The 23,668-nt window shown below is 35.7% G+C and overlaps 2 protein-coding genes across 2 annotated transcripts in view; one reads left to right on the top strand and one right to left on the bottom strand.

Moving 5' to 3' along the window:
• Positions 1-88: 88 nt before the first annotated feature.
• On the top strand, positions 89-17,675 carry LOC106867658 (surfeit locus protein 1). Its single transcript, XM_014912591.3, has 9 exons — positions 89-247; positions 3,122-3,238; positions 4,514-4,635; positions 6,873-7,061; positions 10,469-10,541; positions 13,025-13,072; positions 14,715-14,832; positions 15,562-15,643; positions 17,534-17,675. Exons 1-9 carry the CDS (start codon positions 209-211, stop codon positions 17,640-17,642), a joined length of 897 nt encoding a protein of 298 aa, XP_014768077.1. The 5' UTR covers positions 89-208; the 3' UTR covers positions 17,643-17,675.
• A 1,652-nt stretch (positions 17,676-19,327) lies between these two features.
• Positions 19,328-23,668, bottom strand: part of LOC106867656 (uncharacterized) — a 35,518-nt gene continuing 31,177 nt past the window's right edge. Inside the window, exons 12-14 of the mRNA XM_014912587.3 lie at positions 23,434-23,548; positions 21,429-21,667; positions 19,328-19,774 (exon numbers count right to left, since the gene is read on the bottom strand). Of these exons, the coding sequence (XP_014768073.1) occupies positions 19,571-19,774; positions 21,429-21,667; positions 23,434-23,548 (558 nt within the window). The 3' untranslated portion in view covers positions 19,328-19,570. The remainder of the gene's footprint in view (positions 19,775-21,428; positions 21,668-23,433; positions 23,549-23,668) is intronic.

Raw genomic sequence — 23,668 nt, 5'->3', positions numbered from 1 at the left:
ACAATACTTTACCCTCCAAACTCAACAAGTAATACACAGGCATGGAGCATTAACAGACATAAGATAGTGAAACAGGAATCTGTAACACAAACTTTTCCCGAAGTTATTAACGTGGACCAGAGTCAAGAGAGTAGACCTTTTCTCTGTAAGGGACATAACTTTTTATAGCACCGCTGTAATATTTTGTGCTTGAACGTCGTACTCCGTCATGGTGTGGAATGCTTGTTTACGATTATTAAGTCAACAGGTAAACAAAAGTTCTTTTAACGAAAAACATGAATATATTTTCCTATTCGTTACGTTTTTTCAAATGTTTTTTTAAAGTTTAATTACGAATTAAGGACTTTTCACTTACATAAAAAGTATCTTTAAGTACTGTCCTATAATCTAATAGTTTCCATACAGAAAGTTTTACTTCTAAAAAATATATTTTAGTTCAATAAATATCATATATTTTGTTATGAACTCACTAATGAAATGCGGTTGCATTTACAGAAAGATATTATCGCCAGAAGTTGTTCCTTCTATGTTATGTAAAGAGTGAATTCGTTAACCTTCAAACGTCGACTGCTTTTTAGATAAACCACTGACGGGAGAATTAATCTCTGAAAAACATGTTCTTTTATTATAATTCAATTCATGCCTAGGCTGCGCTTTTAGGAATGTTAAATCGCTCTAGTACAAGATATTTTATTTTATCAACCCTAGAAGAATGAAATGTGAAGTTGACCTCAGCTGCATTTCATTTCAAAGCGTAAAGGGTCGTAATTAATTAAATATTGCTGGCATTTTGTCGTTATCTTTAAGGATCTGGGTTTTATGACAATAAAATACGTACAAAGAAATAAGAATATTATCAACAAGTTGTTTCCTATATAGATAAAAGCACTAACAACTGGATAACGGCGAATGGCGAGATTATGCAATATCATAAATACTTTTACTAAAGCCTTGATGTTTTTCAATTTTCTTTCCAACTGAGATCATTAATTACTATAAACCAAAAAGGAACAGCTAGGAATAAATGTGTTATTAAATTACGCATACCATTAGTTTGTGTGTTATAAAATACTAGATTTTGACCTAAGTATAAGAATAAAAAAATAATTAGTTCGTGCATTTCCTCATTTGTTACAACTATGGTTTAGTCAGGAAGTTTTGAGTGCCACTGTTTACCACCAGTAAGGAAGGACACTGTGGTTTTCGTACTTGCCAGGAATTGTAACTAAATCACCCTTTCCTCTTTAAAATATGAGGAAGCATTGAATGGAGTAGTTTGAATTGATAAAAAAAAAATGAATCGTTGTAGCTGCAAAAGGTTTTTCTTAAGGGTCTGCTTCATTCAGAGACAGCCTGAAGATAAACAACCTATAAATAAAAGCCAATGAAGGAGCATTTACGTAGTCAATCTGTTAGAAATAATAGTCAAATCTCCCTGCAAACACTACACACTCTACTGTTTTTAAAAAATGGACACGGGATAATGTGTTTAAAAAAAGGCAAAATGGTCAAGGATGGAATCCCTTTGATTTTAGGGCTTGTCTGGGTTAAACAAGAGCTGATAGATAGAATATGTATATTTTTATATATATGTATACTCGTGTGTATATAGAATAAAACTATATATATATATATGTGTGTGTGTAGCATGCCTGTCCTAGCATAGCTTAAAAGATGCATTTTGGATCTCAGGTAGACTCAAACAGCACTGTATGTTTACAGCTCTATTCAGTCTGTGATTGGCTGAATAAGCAAGCTCCCTCTAAAAGGCGCTCTCTACTACGTCCGATTGTCACTTACATAATGTAGCTGCTGCCAGCTTTAATTGAGTTTCTTTTCTCACTTTTCTAAAGGACTTCCAGCATGCAGTTTTGCTCTATCGCATTAACACTGGCCTCTCTCACACAAGAACATCCTTCTTCCACATGCGCCGGCTGTATAGACCAAATTCAATGCCGTTATCTCATGCTTTCTAGAAACGCTTCCATCAAGTCTCTTTCTATATACACAAAGCACAACTAATGTCTTCACACATTCATTCATTTACCGCCTCCACATTATAGACATCTCACATGAACACTACTCATCTCTATACAAAACTTTATAAAACATTAACATTGTACTCAACCCACACTGTTGTGAATAAAGCTTTACTACTGAACAAGGTCAAGTTGTTATTGTCTATCACTGCACAACTGTTGAAAGAATACAGACACACTGCTATCAACAACTACCATCGCCAACATTGTCATCTTCAACCAATAATCATGGAGTCAACCCGACGTGACAACAACTTTTGTTAAACTAATAATCAGCGGACAACGTTAAGGTGGTGGTATCAACAAACAGCCACAATGGTGACCTCAGAACCTTATATTCATACAGCAAATCATCCTTCCCATCATCATCATCATCGTTTAACGTCCGCTTTCCATGCTAGCATGGGTTGGACGATTTGACTGAGGACTGCTGAAACCAGATGGCTACACCAGGCTCCAATCTGATTTGGCAGTGTTTCTACAGCTGGATGCCCTTCCTAACGCCAACCACTCAGAGAGTGTATCTATATATATATATATATATATATATATATATATATATATATATATATATATACATACATATATATATGCACTTGTGTTTTGAGTTCTATTTTTCCTGTTTGCATTGCCAAACCTGTAGAACATACACACACACACACACACACACACACACACACACACACATGTGTGCTTCTGTTTATATGAACCTTTTATCAAAATATTTTAACACTTAACACTTTATTTATTGAAAAAAACTCACAAAAACCATTAGATTCACTTCAACATTTAAATTCAATTTGTCAAAATATCTTTGTCACTTTGAAACCGCTACCTGTTCACTGACAAAATTCTGTGCTTTGAAACTGTGACCTGTTCACTGACAAAATTCCAAGATGCAGCACGGAATTTTGTCAGTGAACAGGTTGTAATTTCAAAGCGATGAAAATATTTTGACAAATTAAATTTAAATGTTGAAGTGAATCTAACGGTTTTTGTGTTTTTAAATGGCTTATAAACACGTTCCACGCTGCAATTGTTTTTGTACATCTCCTTAAAAAAAAACTTTATTTATTATTTAGCCCAAAAGATGTTCTGTTCTGAAGAGTTTATCACTGAAGCAGTTTTCTTCACAAGTTCCTCGCCTCAAACCATATGTATCCAAAAAGAAATCAGGTCCTTCAGGATATGTACTCTTGGTAAGAACTTTTTATTTTGTATTCTATTATAGCAGTAAAATAGTTGAATGGATTAATTTTCAGACCTTAAAATCATAGGGTCTGGTTTGAAATTCATGGGGGCCTTCTCATTGTTCATTTGCACAATACAGTTAAGTCTAGATTCTCCACTTCACCAAACTGTCAGGATTAAGCTTAAGATCATCTGGGACCTATGTTACCTCTGATAAACTGATATACTATCAAAGAAAAGCTTGCAGGACATCATGGCCTAGTTTCTTTCATCAGCAGTAAGTCACACACATTGTGTATATGATGGGAACAGTTATATCATACCCTTTCTCCAAATGCATGACTTACAAAGTTGCTGCAAAAACTGGACCTCCCAGTCCCTGATTATATTTTATAACAACCTCACTCATATAAATAACATTACTGAAACTGCATTTCAAAGACTAGGCTCTCTCTCTCTCTACACACACACACCCAGAAAATACCAATCAACTCTGCTTAGCTATTAACTCAAAGCCTTTTCCTGGAGTTCCTTCATTTGTCTCAAGCATGGTTACAATCCATAGCATTCTTGCAACCTAACATATACCACTCATTCACAGTATATGTTCATATTGTAGCTGTATGGAGTTAACATGGTGCATCCAATGTACAATGTTGTTTCAACATTGTGTAACATTTTTTTTTGACTTTGGTCAGTAAGTGTTATTTCCTACTTGCTTCTATCTAGAAATCAAAGGAAATGACTACTGTTCCCTTCAAACTTTGCTTTTGTGACCTGGACACCAATGTTTTGAAACTGGCCAATTTTCCATTACATTTCAGACAGATTCAGTATTGAATTGCTGAAGCAGAAATATCATCATAACAAATATTCTGATCAATACCAAAGATTTGCTTGTCAGTTGCTTGACCATAACCAGTTGAGCATGTCCCTTAGTGGCTGACAGTATGTGCATCTCTGATCATGAGTAGGAGCTGTTGGGGAGCATCGTCGCCATGTGTTGAGAAGGATTCTTTGGGGTTTGAATAAATTAAACAAAAGAAAAGTTTGAAGGAAATAACTGCTTTTCATACTTTCCAGGAGTAAGCAAATTGGAAATAACAGTTGCTATTCAAGGACAAAAATTGTGTTACACAGCATAATTTGTTTTTAGTTGCTGTATTTATTGCCTAAGTTTTCACAACTATTCAGCATCAAGCCAGTCATATATACCACTAAAAATAGAGTAAATAATCCAAACAATTACAGTTGTATTGTTTTATACTTCTTTATTTTTCCAGATAATCCCCATAACAACTTTTGGCCTTGGGACATGGCAAATTCGTCGTCGCGAATGGAAACTTAATTTAATTAAGATGCTTGAGGATCGCACTATGGCAGACCCTATTCCTCTACCTGAAAAGTAAGGGAGCTCTTATGCTTCACATTTCATTTTCACTCATTTTGTAACTGGGAATAAGGAAGAATGAGTTGATATGGCTGATTAGATGTGCATCATGAAGTTAAATGATAAGTGCGTGCGTACTACAAAAAAGCTGATGGTGGAAAAGTGTAGCCCTCTCTTTTGAGAGTTGGGTGTTGAGAGTATACAAGGTAGGAGTAAGCAAGAAAAATGGTTTTGGATGCAATTTGTTTTTTTTAATTTGACCATTGCAGTTTCATAAGATATCCACTTGATAATGAATTACTCTACTACAAGATGATTTAAACAAGTAATAGCTCTTGCACACTAGCCATTATATGTAGCCTTTAATCAGAAACATGTGCTTTGATGGGTGATGGTTCTGGCCATTGCCCTCATAAATGTATACTAAAATATTCTAGAAACACTTGTTTTAGAAATATACATCTTACCTCTACATTCTATTCCCAACTTGGATCAGACAACTACGCCCAACTACACCCCCACTCACTCCAAACCTCACGCAATTTAGGATAGCTGCAGAATCAACAAAATACCCTTCATGTGTCATTCTAGCTACCAGTATGCTCACATGATAAATGCAGTATGCTCACATGACAAATTGCTATATTCTTCCTTTTACTCTTTTATTTGTTTGTCATTGGACTGTGGCCATGATGGGTTACCTTCTTGAAGGGTTTAGTCAAACAAATTGACACCAGTACTTATTTTAAGTCTGGTATGCATTCTGTTGTGGAGGTGCATGGCTTAGTGGTTAGGGTGTTGGTCTAATGGTTGTAATATTGTTCTTGAGCAAAACACTTCATTTTATATTGCTCCAGTCCACTCAGTTGGTAAAAATAAGTAATCTTGTGATGGACCAGTATCGCGTCCACAGAGGGATATATATATATGTACACTAAAGAAACCAGGAAACCGGCCCTATGCTCTTTATGGATTATTGTGGATGAACTACATATCCTCTTGGTCTCTTTTTACTAAACAGCTAAGTTACTGGGGTATAGAGAAACCAGCATTGGTTTTCAAACACAAAGACACACATACACCTATACACACACATACATACATACATTTTCAGTAAGCTTCCTCACACTTTCCATCTACCAAATTCACTCACAAGGCAGTTATTAGTATAAGACACCTTCCCAAGATGCTGCACATGTAGAAGTTGTCATTTCCTTATCATCACCATATTTTCTCAAAGCAAACTTCTCAACTACAAAGCCATGTCTATACCTATATGGTCCTCTACTATGCATAAGCTCTGGATTGTTAGATATCACATTGCAGCTGTCCAACTAACTATATATATGGCATAAGTCTGCTTGACTAGGGTGTGACCAGGGTTACATAATGACTAGAACAATAACAGTGCTAGAGTTGTTCCTACTCTGTACTATGTTGGCCATTTACCCTGTCTATGGACACACCACAGTGCTGGTGACTGGATACAAACTACTAACCTCTCAGCTGGTTATCCACCACCCTGGCTTCTTGGCTTCTACTACATAAAAAATACAGAATAAATAACAAAATCAAAGCAGATAAATGGAGCTTGTGTTACAGATATACTAATGATTGAAAGGAGGAAGAGAGTGATGATACTTGAGGTAATATCAATATGTATCAATGTGAGAAAGTGTTCTATAAAAGCACAGAATGATAATGGTTTCACATATTTTTGGCCAAAGCCAGCAATTCTGAGGGGAGGGCATTAATCATTACCATTGATCCTATTACTTGAATGGTACTTCATTTTATCAACCATGGAGGGATGAAAGGCAAGATTGACCCTAGCAGAATTTGAACTCAGAATGTAACAAGTTAGTAGAAATACTGCTAGGCATTTTATCCAATATTCTAATGCTTCTGCCAGCTCGTTTCTTTGAGGCATGTTAATAATATTAGTTTCAAAGTTTGGCACAAGGCCAGCAAGTTCAGTGGAGTGGGTTAGTCGATTTTTATCAACCCCAGTGCTTGACTGGTACTTACTTTATTGACCCCAAAAGGATGAAAAGCAAAGTTGACCTTGGCAGAATTTGAACTCAGAATGTGAAGGTGGATGAAATGTCGCTAAGCATTTTGCCTGGCATGCTAATGATTCTGCCAGTTCACCACTTTAAAAATTGTTAGTTTTCCAAGTTTTCCACTTATTGTCTCTTAACTTTTCACTTTGTTACTTCATTGTAATAATATATTTTTTTTTTTCCTTTTAGTCTTGAAGAACTTGAAGATCTTGAATACTGCAGAATCAGAGTGAAAGGAAGATTCATACACAAAGATGAATTTGCAATAGCACCTCGCTCCAACTTTATTGAGGATTCTGATCATAAACTATTGACTCATGATGCTTCTAAAAAAGTTGGCATGAACATCATAACTCCATTCAAACTGTCAGACAGAGAGTAAGTTATTCACTTTGCTTCATTATCTGAAAGGGATTTTGTTTGCTTTTGAAGCAAAACTACTTAAGATCACCTGAACATACTAGAGGCACAGCCTGATGTCACTGCAAGCTCCTGCCCACACAGTCCCCAACTGCCAGAATACATCTACAACTCTCTAGAATGCTACTACTGACATAAAAAGCATAAATCTGTTTTATATTGTGTTAAATTCAGAAGATTCTCTCGGTTTCTAAATGATGGACTTGTGAAAATTTTTGCAATTTTGGTGTCAATACTCATCATCATCATCATTTAATGTCTATTTTCCATGCTGGCATGGATTGGGCAGTTTTACTGGAGCTGGTAAGTTCAGGGGCTGCACCTGACTCCATTGTCTGTTCTGGCATGGTTTTTTCTTTTCTTAACACCAACCACTCCATAGTGTGTTCTAGGTGCTTTTAACAGGGCACCAGCACAAGTGCTACATATAACCATGAATTAGATATGTCTCACAATGTATGCCAGACATTGTGAAACACTCCTTGGTTGCAGTTACTTGAAGTCAATTTTATAACACAGAAAATGAGTTAAAAATGTTCTTTTAATTAGTACACATTTTGTTATTATGTATACTGTTCATATTAGTCAGAATGGTGTCCTCATCTTGATTTTTGCTTTCAGTATGTTTCAGTTGTTGTGCACTCCAGCTTTCTTCAGATGTCTTGTATTATATCAGAATTTCAACCCTAATCCTTTATTTGATCCACAGGGGTTAATGTTCTCTGCATTTCATGAACTACCATAGTGCCTTGCCTGGGATTGAACTCAGAACCTCTAGGTGACTGCATTGCATTAACCAACATCTTTATCTACTATGCTATGCCTGTAGGCAGTGACAGAGTGAATTTTTGAGACTTATAAACCTAATGTCTATGTAATCTACTGTGGCAATTTGTGCTTTTCTTTCTTAATTATTTGCTCCCATATTGTATTCATCTCTGCAACAATCAAGTCTGACTAATATAAACAATCATCATCATCATCATCATCGTTTAACGTCCGCTTTCCATGCTAGCATGGGTTGGACGATTTGACTGAGGACTGGTGCAACCGGATGGCTACACCAGGCTCCAATCTAATTTGGCAGAGTTTCTACAGCTGGATGCCCTTCAAATTCCTCATCTCATAAATATAGAATTTGAACTTATTTTTTATTACAATATTCCTATATTAAGTATTGTCCATGCATATAACTTTTTGTGTAGTTAAAGCAGAGTTTCCTTAGTAGCATTATAGGCCCCTGGACAAATCAGTATATGTCTTATAATAGTAAACAGCAAAAATTTCATTGAAGCCTTGTGTAGTGGCTAGTATAAGAATAGCCTGGGCAAAGTTCAGGGAGTTCCTACCTCTGCTAGGAACTAAGGGCCTCTCATTCAGGATGAAAGGTAGACTGTATGATGCATGTGTGTGAACTGCCATGCTACACAACAGTGAAACATGGGCCATGACTGCTAAGGACATGTGTAGGCTTGAAAGAAATGAAGCTAGTATGATCCACTGGATGTGTAATGTCAGTGTGTGTACACAACAGAGTATAAGTGCCCTGAGAGAAAAGTTAGGCATAAGAAGCATCAAGTGTGGTGTGCAAGAGAGGTGTCTGTGCTGGTATGGTCATGTGTTACATATGGATGAGGACAGCTGTGTGAGGAAGTATCACTCCCTAACTATGAAAGGAACCTGTGGAAGAGGTAGGCCCAGGAAGACAGGGGATGAGGTGGTGAAGCATGATCTTCGAACATTAGGCTGCACATAGGCAGTGACAGGAGACCGAGACCTTTGGAGATATGCTGTGATCGAGAAGACCCGGCAACTAAAGTGAGATTGCAGCCATGCATGTCCAGCCCAGTTAAGAGTACCCCTGATGCGTTGTGCAATATGACATGCTTGAGAAGACCTGTTGAGTCAAGTAAAACCAATATCGTAGCTGTGGCCAGTGCCCGCTGACTGGCTCCCATGCTGGTGGCATGTAAAAAAGCACCATCCGAATGCTGTCAGTGTGAGATCCACCTGACTGGCTCCCATGCTAGTGGCACATAAAAAACCACATCCAAACATGGCAGATGCCAGTACCCACTAACTGGCTCTTGTGCCGGTGGCACATAAAAATTACCAACCAAACGTGGATGATGCCAGTACCTCTTGATTGGCCCCATGCCAGTGGCATGTAAAAAGCACTATCCAAGCGTGATTGATGCCAAGCCCACCTGACTGGCTCTTGTGCTGGTGGCACATAAAAAGCACCCATTACACTCTCGGAGTGGTTGGCATTAGGAAGGGCATCCAGTTGTAGAAACATTGCCAGATCAGATTGGAGTCTGGTGCAGCTGCTGGCTCTCCAGATCTCAGTCAAACCGTCCAACCCATGCCAGCATGGAAAATGGACGTTAAACGATGATGAGGATGCTATTGTTCATGAAAAAGATACAATATGATTAATAATGTTTTCTCTACTATTTATAATAGAATTCTTGGGCTTCATCTTTACCTGGGGAAGAGAAGACATCATTAATGTATGTGTATAGCAGAACCTGTGATTGAGTCAAATCAAATTAGTTTTGAATACATAAAAAAATACAGTAAGGATGTTCTTGTTGTTTAGTCTGTGTCAACCACTATTAAATGGCATGTGATCCAAGGTGTTTTAGCCACGACCTTCCTGTCATGCTTGTAGTCATAGACTACATTATCCAATGTGGCCTTGTTTTTTAAAACAGTATGGCTGAGTTGGGTAATTTTGATTTTTTTTTTTTTTTCTAGCTGTTTAAGCAACTTCATAAGGACTTCTTTGCTCACAATGATGTATCAAAATTAGGTGTCATCATCATCATCATCGTTTAACGTCCGCTTTCCATGCTAGCATGGGTTGGACGATTTGACTGAGGACTGGTGAAACCAGATGGCTACACCAGGCTCCAATCTGATTTGGCAGAGTTTCTACAGCTGGATGCCCTTCCTAACGCCAACCACTCCGAGAGTGTAGTGGGTGCTTTTATGTGCCACCAGCACGAAGGCCAGTCAGGCGGTACTGGCAACGGCCACGCTCGAAATGGTGTATTTTACGTGCCACCTGCACAAGAGCCAGTCCAGCGGCACTGGCAACGATCTCGCTCAAAAGTCCTTACACATGCCACGGGCACAAGTGCCAGAAAGGCGACGCTGGGCACAGGTGCCATCACGATATTGTTGACTTTTTCAGAGTTGATGTCAAGCATGAAAATACAGTTTATTTCCGTAAAGAAAAAAAATTCCTTTTGATTATGAGTTAATATGCAAGGAAATTAATTCAACAGCTGTTACTTTACGTTCCTATCTTACATTTATATATATTTTAGTTTGTTTTTACTGTCAATTTTTTTTTTCAGTATGATTATTATGGTGAATAGAGGCTGGATACCTATGAAAAAGAAATCTCCTGCAACCAGACCAAAAGGGCAGGTAATGTGTAAATTTAGTGAAATTTTCAATGATTATTGGAAAAGTCAATACAAAATTCCTTGTTAAAAAATAGGAGTTGTTAAATATCAAGATAGGAGACACTTTGACACAGCTGTTTTGGTCCTACCTATTTGGCATTAGTGATTCAAAACTGACTTATTTGACTTCAGACATTTTGTACCCAGAACCATTTGGCACTGGGAAAATTTTGCTTTTCTTCTAGTTGACAACTATTTTACAATCACAACTACTAAACTTCATTTAACTTTCTGCTTCACTTTATGTACATAGGCGCAGGAGTGGCTGTGTGGTAAGTAGCTTGTTTACCAACCACATGGTTCTGGGTTCAGTTCCACTGCCTGGCACCTACTATATCCTCAGGCCGACCAAAGCCTTGTGAGTGGATTTGGTAGACGGAAACTGAAAGAAGCCCATCGTATATATGTATATATATATATGTATGTATGTGTGTTTGTGTGTCTGTGTCCCCCCACCATCGCTTGACAACCGATGCTGGTGTGTTTACGTCCCCGTAACTTAGCGGTTTGGTAAAAAGAGACCGATAGAATAAGTACTAGACTTTCAAAGAATAAGTCCTGGGGTCGATTTGCTCGACTAAAGGCGGTGCTCCAGCATGGCCGCAGTCAAATGACTGAAACAAGTAAAGAGTACATAATGGTTGGTGAAATATAGATGAAATGTAGAAAAGGGTGAATTTCTCACACGGAATTCCTGTACATCTTGGACAAAGTAGAACTGAGAAGGGATTGAGATTTTGTCACTGTGAGCAGAAAAATCAGAGAGAAACATCAAGATGTATGGTGTGACCCCCTCTTTTTACAAACACCTCTCTCTCTCCATTTCGTGTATGTGAGGAGAAGGGAGGTGTTTATGTTAATTGGGTTGAATAGAATTAAATTGTAATGTCTCTCTATCTCCCACTCTCTGTCAGTGTATGTATATTTATGCATGTGGGTGTGAGCTTGTGTTTGTCTCCAGTGCCAAAAATAGCCACCACCAAAACAGGTTCAATGTCCAGTCAATCATGCCAAATTGTCAGCATCCAAACAATTGCACCCAGTCGTCTCATTCCATAAATATCAAGGGAGTTTAACCCTTTAGCATTTAAATCAACCATATCCAGGCAATATTTTCTTGCTGTTTTATGTTGAAACTGGCCAGATCTGGTCTCTCATACCTACCCTACAATGTCATTCTGAAAATAAATAATCACATCATTGAAATCTCAAAGCTATGACATAATGCGTAATTAATTCAAATCTGAATACTAAAAGGTTAAAATAAACTGTTATCTTGCTTTTATAACTGATGAATGTGAGGGTTATATGGAATTAGGTATTCTGTTGAGTGGAAAGGATAAAACTGATGTATTGATTGCTTCTTGGATCAAATAGTTGAGTCTTTTTTTAAATATTCTGATAGTTTGTCTGATATTTCAAACAAGATTTTCAAAAGACAAACTTAATGATAACAAGCAATCTTAATATTTCCATCTAATTTGTTCTGTTATGTCATTTTTTAAACTATAAATCACCTTGTTGTTGTTCAAGCCTGCATTTAAATTTTACTGTTGGTAAAAGCAAAACTTAATAAATATCTAAATGTCTAAGACAAGCTAATAAGATTATAATTTTTCAGATGATTAGCCTGATCTTAGTGATTAAAAATATATTATCATGTACTTTAAGTTTTGATCATTAATCTTTCAATGTGTCTTATTTCTGAATGTGTACATAAATACCAGTACTAGGAAGCTTTATTTTTAGAAATAAGGGTAATACCACTTGCTCTTATTCACTAGTCCGTGATGCATGTACAATTAAAGTTACAATTTTAGTGTATTTAAATTAATCATTGAGAAAAGGTTGCCACATTGAGCTGATGTTAATGCTGGGCTTATTGATTGGGTTACCAGCAAGTGTTATATGTACAGCTTTAAAAAATTTTCCACCATTGTTCCCTCTAACTTTTTGCTGTGTGTGTGTGTGTGTGTATAGAAATTTGTTGGTGCGAATTTTGGGGTTTTTTTTGTGAAGTATGTGCTCATTCATACAAATAGCCATTATTTCAATATCATATTGATCACCTAAGCAAATGCACTTTATCTTAAAGATTTTATTATGAAATTACATGATGAATTCTTTCAATTAAAAAATACATTTTTCATCTTGAAAACCCTGGGTGCCCATATTCTTTCTCTTTGTGCACCAGTTGTAAAATTTGTGCATGTGCACACAGCATACATGGAAAATTGGTTTCTATTTTGGTTCTGTATCAGTTATAAAATTTTTATTTCATAGCAATATAAAATTATTTCCTCACTTGTTATCCAATCATTGCTGAATTGTTTATTCGTTATTTTCATAACACATTAATGAATGTTGACCTGAGCTTAAACAACTACCTCATTTCTTGTTTAATGTTACATGACATTATCTTGTAATAAAATTAATTCATTTCAGATCGAAGATGAGGTAGAAATAGTTGGTGTAGTACGTCGCACTGACCCTGTAAGTAAAACTTGTTTGTATGTTGAAATATGTCATAATATATATAAAACTGGGGATGGATGTGTGTGTGTGTGTGTAAACCTGTAAAACTTATGAAGTTTGCAACTGATTTTCTCGAGACTGGGGACATACATTACTTATGTTCCAGAGATGGTTTTAGATACTGGAAATTCTGCCCCTGGGGGCAGAAAACCCTCTTTCCTGGGTAAACAATACAAATGATCATGTAACTTGGTAGCTTCATTGGTTAAAGGGACATTACTCTTGATGACATACTAATGTTAATTTCTCTACCTCTTTATAGATATAAAACTGAGGATGTGTGTGTGTAAACCCACAGAACTTCTGAAGTTTGCAACTGATTTTCTCCAAACTGGGAACACATTACTTGTGTTCCAGAGATGGTTTTAGACTCCTAAAATTTTTCACATAATGAGTAATGGGGCCCCTGGGAGCAGAAGACCCCCTTTCCTGGGGTACATATGACTGCCCACATGGTCCACGCATTGCTTCTGTTAAAACTGGAAAAAACAGCTACTGAAATTATATAAGTAGTTTGTATTAAATGGATGAACCGATGTAGACTTCAAACTGTCTGGTCTAAGTGGTAGCAATAACGTTCCACTGGCACGAGTGCCAATCAGGTGGTACTATCATCGGCCACGTCACCGATTTTGATTTCATTTGCCTCAATAGATCTTCACAAGCAAAGTTTATTGTCCAATGAATGAGAGGTATTCATAAATGGGCTGGTTACACCCACTGGCATAGACTAGTTGTGTTTAATAAAAAATAACTTATTTACCTAAGATTTAACATCATTTACTTCAAAATAGTCACCTTGCCCCAGGCAGTACTTGTAAAGGGGCACTACTTTTGGATCTGCTGTAGGCAATGTGTGATTTTTGTGGCATCCGGGGGCAGCAAACTGAAAGGCTACCCCAGGCGGCACACCTCTAGCTATGTTAGTGTTTGAGATCCATGCTAGAAAGCAATAATTATTTTTTAATTAGGTTTAAAATCTAAGATACATGACAAGCAGTGGTTTTTGTAATTTTCATTGCACTCCGTGAATAACAGTATAATTAGTTATCGGTTTCCAAAGGGATTGATTACTGGTTCTTGATGGTAAAAATGATAAGGAATTGTCTGTGTTATTAGGGTATTGAAAATATTAAATTCCAAATTTTGGCACAAGGCCAGCAATTTCAGGGTAGGAGGCTCATGAATTATCTCGGCCCTGGCGGAATTTGAACTCAGAATACAAAGACAGATAAAATGCTGCTAAGCATTTCGCTTGCCATGCTAACAATTCTGCCAGCTTGCTGAAGGAATTTTTGTTTGCAAGCACCAGTTTATTGGTTTACTTAAAGATATACACATATATGGCTTCTATATAGTTCCTGCCTATTGAATCTCAATTACAAGACATTGACCAACCCATGGCTTTTGGTAGAAGACACTGTTCTAGGGTACTGTGCAATGGAATTGAATCTAGAAGCATATGATTGCAAAGAAAACTTTTTAACCATAATCATGATTGTACATATTAACCGCATAATAATGTCTGTCTGCCCTTTCCCTGAAGATTAAAAACTAGGTTGACTTATATTATTTTTCTCTTTTTTTTATGTTCTTGTAGCCAAGAATGATGACCCCAAGTAATGATCCTAAAACACATGGTTACTGGATGTTACGTGATATAGAGTCTATGGCAGAGGCTTGCGGAAGCTCACCAGTCTTCATTGATGCAGATATTCGTAAGTATTTTCATGATGGTAACAATTATCAGAAGAGTGTTCAACTCTTTAGCATCTAAACTGGTTATATCCAGCCCAAATATTCTACCTGTTTTGCATTCAAACTGGTCAGATCCAACCTCTCACACCTACCCTACAATGTCTTTCTAAAGATAAGCAATCTCATCATTGAAATCTTGAAGCTACAAGATAATGCATGATTACTTGAAAACAATGAATAAATAAGCATTACATTTGACAGAGTAATCTGAATGCTAAAGGGTTAAAAGAAAAATGCTTTGATACCCATGAAAAATGGTAAATTATGATTTAACAATCCATCAATGTTATCAGGTAGACCACCACAATCATCTTTTGTTAACATCTGAAAATTAAAAGACGATATAATTCTAAGGTCTAAGATACACGGCAAGCAGTAGTACTTCTATTTTTTATTGCACTTTGTGAATAACGGTATAATTGCTTATAGGCTTCCAAAGAGATTGATTACTGGTTCTTATAGGTTGAGTGACCACACAGGCTATTTGTTGACTCAGTAGATTATAGATTATTCCTGTAAACAAAAGCAACAATGTCTTCTTTTTCTTTCATTTTTCCAACTTTATTTCATGTAATTACATTACAATGTTGGTAAAAATTCTGGTTATTAATACGCTTATCATTCATTCACACATTGTAATTAATTACCATTTCATTTGAAATATGCCTTTTCATTATTTTTGCCAACAGACAGCACAGTGCCTGGTGGCCCACTTGGTGGACAAACAAAAGTTACTCTCAGAAATGAACACCTGACTTACATATTTACATGGTGAGTTTGAGTATTGACATGATCCACTTCCGTTAAACATATGGGACAGTAAATTTGTTATTTTTCTTATAGTTTATATTACAAAAAGAAGGAAATCTAATGTCAAGTTAGTGTGTTTGTGGTATTAAGGTTAGAAATTAACAGCACTGGTTGTGTTGTTATGAAGATGGCTGTAAGAAATGCTTGTTGTCATTGTCATCATGTATTGTATGCCTGCAGTGCATAGATGGCACTATAAACAAAAGTCTTCTGGATTAAGCACAAGTCCTCCAGCTGCATTGCCACTCTTGTCCAACCAGCTTATGATATTGTCCATCCATTGCGTTCTTTGCCTGCCTCTTGATCTACTACCCTCTATTCTTCCTTCCTTGGTAATGTTTTCCAGAATTCCTTGTTCAAATATGACTATAATAGATGAGCTTTTGTTTTTTCACAATGTTCAGTTGTCATCTTTTACCTAGTTGTTGTTACACCCATTCATTTGTACGATGATCCTTGTAAGAGACTTGTAACATTCTCCTATGAAATGTTCTAGTATGGATTTGTAATCAAAGTAACTACACCAGATACAATAGACTATACACACTGCTACCACTGCGCTGATTTTTGCACTGAAAAACAAAACGATATATGTATGTGTGTGTGTGGGAGGAAAGATGTTTGCTTCCCAATCACATGGTGTGGTTTGGGGGTTCAGCCCCACTGTGTGACACCTTGTGCAAGTGTCTTTTACTATAGCCCCAGAACAACCAAAACCTTGAGTGAATTTGGGAGATGGAAACTGAAAGAAGCCCATCTATATGTGTGTTACTGATTCTTTGCCTTGACATGCATGGTGGTTGTAAGCAAATGTCATCGTCATGCAAGTAATGCACTTCCTTTCTAATCTTCCATAAAAGCATATCTGGAAATATCACCTTACTTGGAAACAGGTGAGGGTTGGTGACAGGAAAGACATCCAGCCATAGAAAATCCACCACAACAAATTCCATTTAATTCATGTGATCAGGGAAAAGTCAAGGTTAAAATGATGATGCCAATATATATTGTGTGTGTAAATGTGTAAATGGAAACAAAACCTAGAATTGAGAAGCCTCAAAGTAAACTTAGCAAAGTGTAGGGTATTAGTAAGTAGAAAGGACCCTTTTACCTTCAAGGAAATGGCCCTGCTTGATATGGAGAAAAAGGAGTCGGGGGTAATTCCATACAGATACCGAACTGTTGGTACAGTTGGATCCCAGTTAGAAAGTGTGACAGATACATAGGGACAATAAACATTAAGAGCACACAGGAAATAGATTCTTTCAAATGCTTGGAAGGACTCCTATGAATCGTTAATAGCTTTCATTATCTAGGTAACCTAATTAGCAATGGAAGGTACCCTAGAAGTATAATAGCTTGAGTAATAAGGAACTGGAGAAAGTTCAGGGAGCTAGTACTTCTGTTGATAACAAAAACTTTCTGTCAGAGAGAAAAACAAAATGCTTGTGTACAAACTGTGATGCTTTATGATTTCTTACATAGCAATGATCTGCTGAAACACACACACATACACATATATATTTAAACTAGTTGTAGCAACTCTACAGACACTCTAATAACTGGCTGGCTGGCCAAGACAGAAATTAAAATTAGGATAGGTTATCTCCTAAAAGCAACTTTTGATGCAGTATCTTAGATATTGAAAAGTACTGGAGATCAAAAGGAAAGCAAAACAAAACACATAGGGGTTTATAGTTATTTCTGATAATGTAAACCTAAAGACAACAGCCTCCTGAATATTATCATACAAAAATGAAATAAAATGAGAATGATGATGATATAATTTTAATGCATGTTAAGTGTTTGCATTTAAAAATTGTTTACTAATATATTTTTTTTTGCCCACAGGTACACATTAAGTGCTATAACTGCATGGATGTGGTACCGTATGTTTCGCCGACCCCCACCTCCTCAGCGCCCTGCTGATATAGTAATTAATTCAAGAAAATTTTCATAGTGTTTGAATAAATTATATTTATGTATTCATAAATTTTCTCTTTTTTTTTTCCCCTCAAATTTGTTAAGAACTTGGTACAAGACTGTGCACTATCAAGTCATATCAGCAAATATATTAAAACATTTTATTACCAGGCTTAGATAAGTATTGAGATAAATTTGTGTGAATTAAAACCTTCAAGGCAGTACCCCAGCATGGTTGTACTCCAATGACCAAAACAAGTAAAAGGTAAAAACTTATTACATTACTCAAATCAAGTGCACTTCTTTCACATTGCTTAAAGCCTTAGGAAAGGTACATATATTTCAGTTTAAAATTTCTCATACAGGAAATCTTTATTAAAAATCTAAATAGAACAGATCACTAGAGAAATTTTTTCACATCTAGTTTGGTGTCTCCTGTTTGTGGGATCAAATGTTTTTAGCGTTAACTTTGTATTTAATTCTTACAAGAGTTGATAAAATAATTACCAGCAGTAAGTTAGCAGCAATTTATTGGTTTTACTCTACTCTTATTAGAAAACAATTGTACTTATGAATTAGTTTAACTAGGAAGCCAGCTATTTGTCAAACATATTTCTGTCAAATGGTTAATGTTAAGAAAGCCTATCATTTTAACATCTAGGTTCTATGCTGGCATGAGTTGGACAATTTAACAGAATCTGATGGGCCCAAAAATTGCATCGCACTTTAATATCTGCTTTAGCATGGATACTATGACTGGATGCCATTCCTAATGCCAACCACTTTATATTGTGTGTGTGAGTGTTGAGTGCCTTTTTTTTCATGGAACCAGCACTAGTGAAGTTGTTGTGTAGCCTGCAAGGCTACAATCCTTTTCAATTGAGTAGAGCTACAATTGTGTTATGCTATGGACTGAGGAGTCAAAAGAGAGAAACAGAGCCAGGACAGAACAGGCTTCTTGCTATTCATCACTTTTTCACTCCTATCCTCTTTAGTGCTGGTGCCATGATATAATGCACCCAATTCACCCTGTGAATAGGTTGTAAAGGACATCCCCCCACTCTAAAAAAAAACTTAAAAGTTCTTTGACCCATCTAGGAAAACAGCAGTAACCCATCTAATCCATGCCAGCATGGAAGTGGATGCAAAAGGATGATGATAATTACAGGCACAGGTATGCGCTGTGTGGGTGCAAAATTTTGTTTTGAGTTCAGTGTGTGACACCAAGAGCAAGTGTCTTCTACAACAGCCTTGAGTTGACCAATGCCTTGTGAGTGAAATATGGACAAAAATTGTATGGAAACCCATTGTGTGTGTGTGTACAGATGCACATTTGTATCCATGTCATCATATTATCACTTTTGAAGCAAAAATTATGATGTTTGTTTACATCTTCTGTAAGCAATATGTTCTCACTGCTTGGTAGTTTCAACATGTGAAAACCAGTGGAATAAAGACAATTGTAGAACAAGGATTCTGACAAGAAGAGCATCCATTCATAGAAAATTGTTTCAATAATTATTGTCCACTTTGTGCCAGTGTGGAAAAATTGAACATCAGAACAAAAGAAAGAAACCATGAATAAAATATGATGTCTTAATTTCTAGATATGAACTTTTGAATAGCTCAGCTAGTATATGTTTCACTGTAAACATTTCTATGAGAGATAAAGTAAGAGACAAAAAGATTTTTGAAATGCAAAAAAGAGAACAACAATGTGAAAAGGGTTTGGCATATTTACCTCAATTTAATGAACATTTGCATTGCTCAATATTAACAATTCAGTTCAACTATTTTTAGAGCAAATACTACTTGGAGGTTTAATTTTTTTTTTTTATACAAGTGAAAAGAACTTTTTTATTTTAGCATTTTTCTTTTACAATGTCTTGAATTTTTAAATATGAAGATAAAGGGAAAGAAAATGAGAAACAGTGAAGAGTCAACCATCAGTGAAATCCCTTGTCTTCACATTTTTTCTTGAATAAAGGGATGAGTAAGAGCCTGGTTTATACTGATACGTTTACTGGGATCAAGCATCAATATTTTTTCTAATAAGTCCTTTAGTTGAGTTACTTTACGTAACTGATCTTCTGGTAACCGTTGGTATCCCACAAGCTCCTGAAGAAGATCCTTACTTGGACTGATGCTGCTATGCACTGTTATTTTTTCCTGAAACAAAATGTATGAAGCATGTAAGATCTTTAAGTAATTACAAAATATTCTGAGAAAATCATAAATTTAACATACAATTCTATATTTAAGAGATGAGAAATTATGTACATTATTTACATTTGACGGATATTTGTCTTCATCTTGTTTGTTGTTAACACAACATTTCGGCTGATATACCCTCCAGCCTTCATCAGGTGTCTTGGGGAAATTTCGAACCTGGGTTCTCATTCCTAAGGTAGTTTTCGATATTATTATTATTCAGGTCACTGCCTGGAATCGAACTTGGAATCTTGGGGTTAGTAGCCCGCGCTCTTAACCACTACACCATATGCCCGTGGGCATATAATAATAATAACATCAAAAAATACCTTAGGAATGAGAACCTAGGTTTGAAATTTCCCCAAGACACCTGATGAAGGCTGGAGGGTATATCAGCCGAAACATTGTGTTAACAACAAACAAGATGAGGACAAATATCCATCAAATGTAAATTAATGTATATAAACTTAACATTTTGGTGATTGCAATTTTCAGATAATTCGTTTGATTTCAAAAACAAGTTTTAATACTAGTTGCAACAATTCCTGTTACAGACAAACAGGTTCTTTAGCTGTATTTGTTTTCACTTAATCTGTTTACATATTTTCTGTTGAAAACTTATCTAGATTGTAAAAAAAATAAATTTATATTCTTAAAAGGACTTGATTCAATATTTTAAAGAAAAAAAAAAAAAGAAAAATTTCACACTGATGTGATAATTGGAATCAATTGTCTGACACGACCCTACAATTAGCACTATTAATTCCAGAGAAAGAGGTTTCTATCATCTAAAATGGATGAAGTTCTTACAGGATATAACCACAATATTTCATCAGCTTTTATTTCATTATTTAGTTCAGTGGTTCTCAACCCTTTTTTGCCTATGGACCCCTTTGATTCCTATTTTACTCTACTGGATCTGCATACCCATTCAATGTTTAACAAAATCCTATGATATTTATATAATTAAATATTATTAGGAATTGTATAAAAAATTGTGAAAGTATTTTTGTGTATTGTAGAAAATAAGCCAATTTATTGCACTTAAATTTTAACAGCAAAATTTTATAAGAACCACTGATTTAGTCAGAGGAAAGGGACATGACACTCATGACTTTTGTAGGATCTCCTAGATTGGTGAAAATTGATGCAGTTGAAAGATCATCTTAAATTTCAGTAAATTGGTATTTAAATCAAAAATATTAACAGCAATAGAATCCAAGAGACTGAAGTTTTGGAGAAAATGTTAAATGTGAGGCTTTTGTTGAGGATGACAAGAAGTAGTAATGCAATACATCAGGTGGACTTAGTAAATCTTAGTGGATCAACCTGATCCATTTTGGGATGCAGCCGAGAATGTTTGTATGAAGCAGTAACAGTGCTTCAATTACAGTTAGAAGAAGAACACAGAGTTACATTTAAAATAATTTTACCAGAGGCTATTTGCATGTTTTTCTGGTTCTCAACTAATTCAGCAAACTATAGCTCTCAAACAAAGCCATCTCAGATTAACTTAGTATGCGCTGAATTTTATAGAGCTAACCTAAAGAATATTTTTAGTTAGATTTTCAATAAAAGCTCAAAAGTTAGCCCAAAATAAAATAGTACTTACCCTATGAGTTACTTTGTCAACTTCATGATACAAGAAATTGTAATTTATATCAAAATGTTGATCTTTAAACATTCCTTTGCGTACCATACGGTTAGGCATTTTCCCTTTTACATCCATCATAAATTTCAGCATTTCATTATTTGATTGTCCAGGAAATAAAATTTTTCCCGTATACAGTTCAAAGATAGTGCAACCAACAGACCACATGTCTATAGCATGTTCATAGCCCATGCCAATAACTGAAAAATCAGAAACACATTTATAAAATTTTTTTAAATATACACACACACACTTACATATATCAGAAACACATAAATAAATAAATAATATATATTTTCATTATCATTAAATGTCTGTTTTCCATGCTGGCATGGGTTGGACAGGTTTGTATGGTTGGATGCCCTTCCTAATGCCAACCACTTTACATAGGTGCTTTTTATGTGGCATCAACATGGTGCCAGCAAAAGTGCTTTTTACATGGCACTGGCATGAATGCCTTTGAAGTGGTGCTGGCCTGAGTGCTTTTTATGCGGTGCCAGCATGAGTTGGTGTTAGGAAGGGCATCCAGCTGTAGAAACATTGCCAGATTGGATTGGAGCCTGGTGCAGCCTTCTGGCTTGCCAGACATCAGTCAAACCATCCAACCCATGCCAGCATGGAAAACGAACGTTAAATGACAATGATGATGATAATATATATATATGCACAAACACAATGACAAACCAAGATATACTGAATTGAAGTTATCTTGTGCAGAATATCTACTGAAGCAAGCAGAGTTATTTTTGGACTGTGTATGAAGTTGAGGCCTTGGTATATGTTTGTTACTTTTCATGTTCTTTATCATACTGCAATTATAATTACTGTTACAAGGCTTATGCATTTTGCTGGGTGAGAGTTGAGTCAATCAAACAGACACCAGTACTTGACTGGTGCTTTAATTTATCAAACTTTGCAACAATGAAAAAACATTCCCTGCTGGATTTGAACTCAGAATATAACTAAATTCCACAAAGCATTTTGTTCATTGCTCTACTGAATCTGTCATTCAAAATGTCTCACATTAGTACAAAGGCAATTTTTATAGAGTGAGGTTGAACATGCTTGGTGGGTATTTTAGTGAACCTGGATGAATTGGAAACAAAATTTTTGTCAGAATGTAGAAGAAAAAAAACTAGGTGCTATAATTGCAAATATGCTGCTTTATATTAATGATAATATACATTTTCACAAGCATACACTCTTTAAGAAAACAGTAACTGCACACTATAAAAGTTTCTTAATCATCCTCATTATCATCATATTTTAAGCTTTCCTATTATTGATATGAAAATGGGTATTAGATAAGTCAAAATTATCGCATTTTATATATTATTTATTTATTTCATAATAATTATTTCATAACTGCTTGTAATAGTTGAGAATTTGTAAGGACTTCAATATATTTTCTGACAGAAAAACCTAACACTATAATCAAGTTTATGTGTACACACAACACTTTTACATTGTGTTGAATAAGTTTCTCAACAGATTTGTTTTGCATGGAAGACTACAAAAGAACAACCTGACCCATATAAAAGTGGTACTTGTTTGCAATCGTCATGTGATGTCAAGACAAGGGTACATACAAACACACACGATAAGCTTCTTCCAGTTTCCATCTACCAAATCCAACCACAATCACAAGACTTTGTTCAACCTGAAGCTATAGTAGAAGACACTTGCTCAAGATGCCACATAGCAGGACAGAACCTAAGACCAAATGGTAGGAGGCAAACTTCTTAACTGCAAGGCTACACCTGTGCCTGCTTTACATCTGATTACAACATCTTCACTATCAAGAGATTACAAAGTAAAGAAACAGAAATGGGTTGATGAACAGGCAGTTTCCCATTTTCACTCGGAACACTCTCGGTTGCCATAGTTAGTCAACTGTTTAATCATAAATAAATGGAAAATGAAGAAATAAAACAATCCAATATCAATTACTCATTTTAATACATACCAATTTCAGGAGCTCTGTAAAATCGACTAACTAAATAAGGTGTAATATCATTTTCTGATACATGGGAAGCTGAACCAAAATCACATAACTTTAAAACTAATTTAGTTTCATTCACCTAGAAAAAAAAAAAGATTAATGCATTAACAAAATTATACATCATTATCATTATTGTTGAAATGTTTCTTTTTTTCATATAAATGTGAGTGGGATCAAAAAAAAAAAAAAGAGGTAAAAA

The sequence above is a fragment of the Octopus bimaculoides genome, chromosome 1, assembly GCF_046866305.1.
Source record: "Octopus bimaculoides isolate indiv1 chromosome 1, ASM4686630v1, whole genome shotgun sequence".
NCBI lineage: Eukaryota > Metazoa > Mollusca > Cephalopoda > Octopoda > Octopodidae > Octopus > Octopus bimaculoides.
Note: the sequence above shows the minus strand (reverse complement) of the source record. Positions and strands in the feature narration are given on the sequence as shown.